This window comes from Echinops telfairi, unplaced genomic scaffold (genome assembly GCF_000313985.2).
Source record: "Echinops telfairi isolate 266 unplaced genomic scaffold, ASM31398v2 ScPeMD7_2291;HRSCAF=2852, whole genome shotgun sequence".
In the NCBI taxonomy this organism is placed as follows: domain Eukaryota; kingdom Metazoa; phylum Chordata; class Mammalia; order Afrosoricida; family Tenrecidae; genus Echinops; species Echinops telfairi.
Genome location: NW_022106189.1, coordinates 34,800,967 through 34,804,495, shown reverse-complemented (window position 1 = coordinate 34,804,495; position 3,529 = coordinate 34,800,967). Strand labels below are relative to the sequence as shown.

Below are 3,529 nucleotides of genomic sequence, written 5' to 3'. Positions count from 1 at the left end.
TTTTTCACAATGTCAGCATTTTCACAACTTCTTTTCTTTAAACTATTTTGTTGACCGGGGTGCCTTTTAAGGGACCTTGATTTATTGAAAAATGAGATTGCTTATCCCAGAGGTGGTTCCATCTTATGTATTTGTCCAGTTGTATCCTCATGCAGGTGTTTAAAGCAGGCCCCCGCCTCGGGTGTTTTCTGTAAACCAGTAAGCCATCTCAAGGGCTGAGTAGGTCAGGCTGGCTATCGAGGGCTGGTGGTCCCTTTGCAGTGATGCTGAGCGTGATAACTCATGAGCTGGCCTCCCTCTACTGCAGGTGGCAGTATCCGTTGATGACCATCACCTTCATCAATGGTCTGGGGTTGTACGGTGCTGCAGGTTTATTACTTCCCTCCCTTTCTCAGCATAGTCCTCATGATTAATGCCTGTCCTTTCTGGCCAGTTGGTTTCTGGCATGGTTGGCGATGGGATAATTGGATGTCGGCACTTATTGAATTGGAGTGCCAAAGCCTGGCTGGGTCAGATCTCAATTGTCTATAATTCCCACCTTGAACCACTGAAGAGCAGGCCTTGGCCTCAAAAGCAAAGATGGTCTTGGTGTTGAGGCAGAGGGTGAGATGGCCCCTTTACCCTCTGCCTGGGCTGCAGTAGGGAAGTGGGCATAGACTCACCCCTCGACCTGACAGGCTCCAGTGGGCTTAGCCAGGGCCCTCTTCCTCTGTCTAGGAGAACCGCCGTCGGGCCAAAGAGGAAGCTTCTGCCATGGAGGAGGAGATGGCGCTGGCTGAGGAACAGCTGCGAGCCCGGCGACAGGAACAGGAAAAGCGCAGCCCCCTGGGCAGTGTCAGGTGAGCCCACCCCTGGGCAGCTGCCAGACCATCCTAAAGGGCTTCCCCTGGTGGAGTGTGTGTTTCCAGGCTCAGATGCTGCGACAAGGCTTAAGAGCCACTGAAAGTGTGAGGGTTATAAGTTGGCAGTGGGAGCTGAGTGTGTCGAGACAGTCCTGAGGGGTGTGGCACACACACACCTGCAAGTCTGTCTTTGTGATGAGGGCCAGAGATGGCATGGGTACAGTACGGGCCTTACAACTTCACTGATGACCAACCCGGAGCTTGGAAACCACAGTGTGGAGGGGAGAAGGGTGCTTTGGCCGTGCCTATCTGTGGTGCTGAGAGGTGGCCTGGCAAGGCGGGTGGGAAGCTGCCTCGAGAGCAGATCTAGAGGCTATGAGGCTTCCTTTCTTTCAGTCTTCTGCTGCTAGTCCAGTGGTTCTCAACCTTCCAATGCCACCACCTTTTAATACAGCTCCTCATGTTGCGGTGACCCCTCCAACCATAACATTTTTATTGCTATTTCATCACTGTCATTTTGCTACTGTGATGAATCAGGCAACCCCTGTGAAAGGGTCGTTCGACCCTCAAAGGAGTCGCGACCCACAGGTTGAGAACTGCTGTTCTAGTCAAAAGTTGGGAAGAAAGGGGGAGTGGAAATGTGTTGGGGGTCAGATCTCCAGCCCACAGTCTCTTCATATACCAGTTGGAGTCAGCAAGGTTCAGGCAGTTCATCTACTTTCTGCTCTAGGCTGGAGTGAGGAGCACGAGTCTCCTAACCCCTGTTCTTATGTCCCCAGGTCTACAAAGATCTACACTCCAGGGCGGAAAGAGCAAGGGGAGCCCATGACCCCTCGCCGCACCCCAGCCCGCTTTGGGCTCTGAGCTGAGCTGACCCTGGGAGAGGATGCGACCGGGCACCGCCCTGAGCCTGCAGACAGCCCTCATCTGCACTTTCATCAGTGGACATCTGCGCGTGGTCCTTGGGAAGTTCCTGCGGAGGCCAAGCTCTGCTGCCAGCCAGTCAGAGCAGTTCCTCAGGGCAGGAGCCTGTGAGGGGCTGTGGCTGCCGCTGAGCTGAGCAAGAGGGGACGAGGGAGGCCAGAGCCACCATCTCCAGTAAACCATCTCGGGATGCTTGTGTCTAAGTGACTGGCCTGACCATTTCTTTTCTAATCCTTGTGTAAAGCAGCAAAATAGACCCAGAGGGCACTGTAATTTGGGTATCATTCAGGATTTGGAGATAAATTTATTGTTTGTAAAACGCTGCTGCACAGTTTCTTTTCCCCTCACTGCCCAAAAATACCGACGAGGAGGAAGGGGAGACCCCGATGTCAGTGCCCATGGGTGTCTTTCTAGAGCCTGCCTTCTGCCCATATTCCTCTCAGCAGTGTCTCCAGCATGAGGGGGAAGCTCGGTCACAGGGCGGGGACCTAAGCCAATCTGGGGGTTCCTGGCTGTGCCTGAGGGCTGGTGGGTGATGGCAGGTGGGCCTGTGGGCCAGGCAGTGGGGTGCAGAGCAGCTCCTCGGGGTGGCTGGCTGCTTTCAGGCCCATTCTGTGAGTGCAGAGTGGTGGATGTTGGTCCAAGTTTGCAAGCATAAGGGCTATACTGACTACAAAATGGTATAAAGTTTTGCATATTGATTTTTGTGTAAAAGATGAGTCATTATTCACCAGTCTCTCATTTAGCAGCCTTTTTTTTTTTAATTTTTAAGTTTGCTGCTATCAAATTTTATGTACTCCCCATTGTTACGACGTTTGAAAAGCTTTGATGATCTAGGCCAGGGGTCCTCAAACTTTTTAAACAGGGGCCAGTTCACTGTCCCTCAGACCCGTTGGAGGGCCGGACTATAGTTTAAAAAAAAATTATGAACAAATTCCTATGCATACTGCACATATCTTATTTTAAAGTTAAAAAAAACAAACGGGGCAAAAACATCTGGTGGGTTGCATGTTGCCCGCGGGCTGTAGTTTGAGGATGCCTGATCTAGACTTTCCCATTCCAGACTCTAATTCACAAACCTCTGATTGAACCAGTAAGCAAACCGGCAAGATCATCATCTTGGCAGATCAACAAGTGTATAACAGTGTTCTCTAAATGCTGTATGGGGCAGCTAACATGAATTTGAGTGTTGATGAAAATCTGCAAAAACATCAGAAATCTAATTTCAAATATGTTTCAAACAGCCAGACCCACAAAGGCTTTTACAGTTTATTAATTCTCTGGTGAAAAAATCCACCCAACCAGTGCAGATCAAGTCGCCGTAGACTCTTTATTCTTCCTTTTTGCAGCACCAGGGTGGGCCTGTGCAGGCCCCCGACTGTCCTCACGCTGCCCCTGCGTTCCTTGTGTTGCTCTCTTGAGGTCTTCTTCTCATACAGGCCAGATCTTGCAAGTCTGTGTTTAGCTTAATTTTTCTTTGCGTAATCCAAAGAATCTCAAATCATGCCAGAGCCAGTCCTCTTGCCACCGCTAAATCCCAATCCACATAGGACATCTGGTGTGGTCCTGTACGTTTTGGCTAGTTTTTCACAACTTTCTTTCTTAGCACTGTCACTTTCCCAGGGTGAAGGATGCCAGTGACCGTTTGTTTTGCTGAAGTAGTGGTTGGTCAGGACCGCCCTGGTCCGGATGGCTACTGTGTCATTCATGATGGCGTAGAGCGCTCAAGCTGCCAGAAATGAAAAGGAGTTAGCAGCCTTTCT

At 50.6% G+C, this 3,529-nt stretch overlaps 1 protein-coding gene across 1 annotated transcript in view; it reads left to right on the top strand.

Annotated features, from left to right (window-relative positions):
• DHX38 (DEAH-box helicase 38) overlaps positions 1-2,085 on the top strand; it is a 19,667-nt gene extending 17,582 nt beyond the window's left edge. Inside the window, exons 18-19 of the mRNA XM_004704811.3 lie at positions 718-839; positions 1,622-2,085. Coding sequence (XP_004704868.1) covers positions 718-839; positions 1,622-1,706 — 207 coding nt within the window. The 3' untranslated portion in view covers positions 1,707-2,085. The remainder of the gene's footprint in view (positions 1-717; positions 840-1,621) is intronic.
• Positions 2,086-3,529: the final 1,444 nt, after the last annotated feature.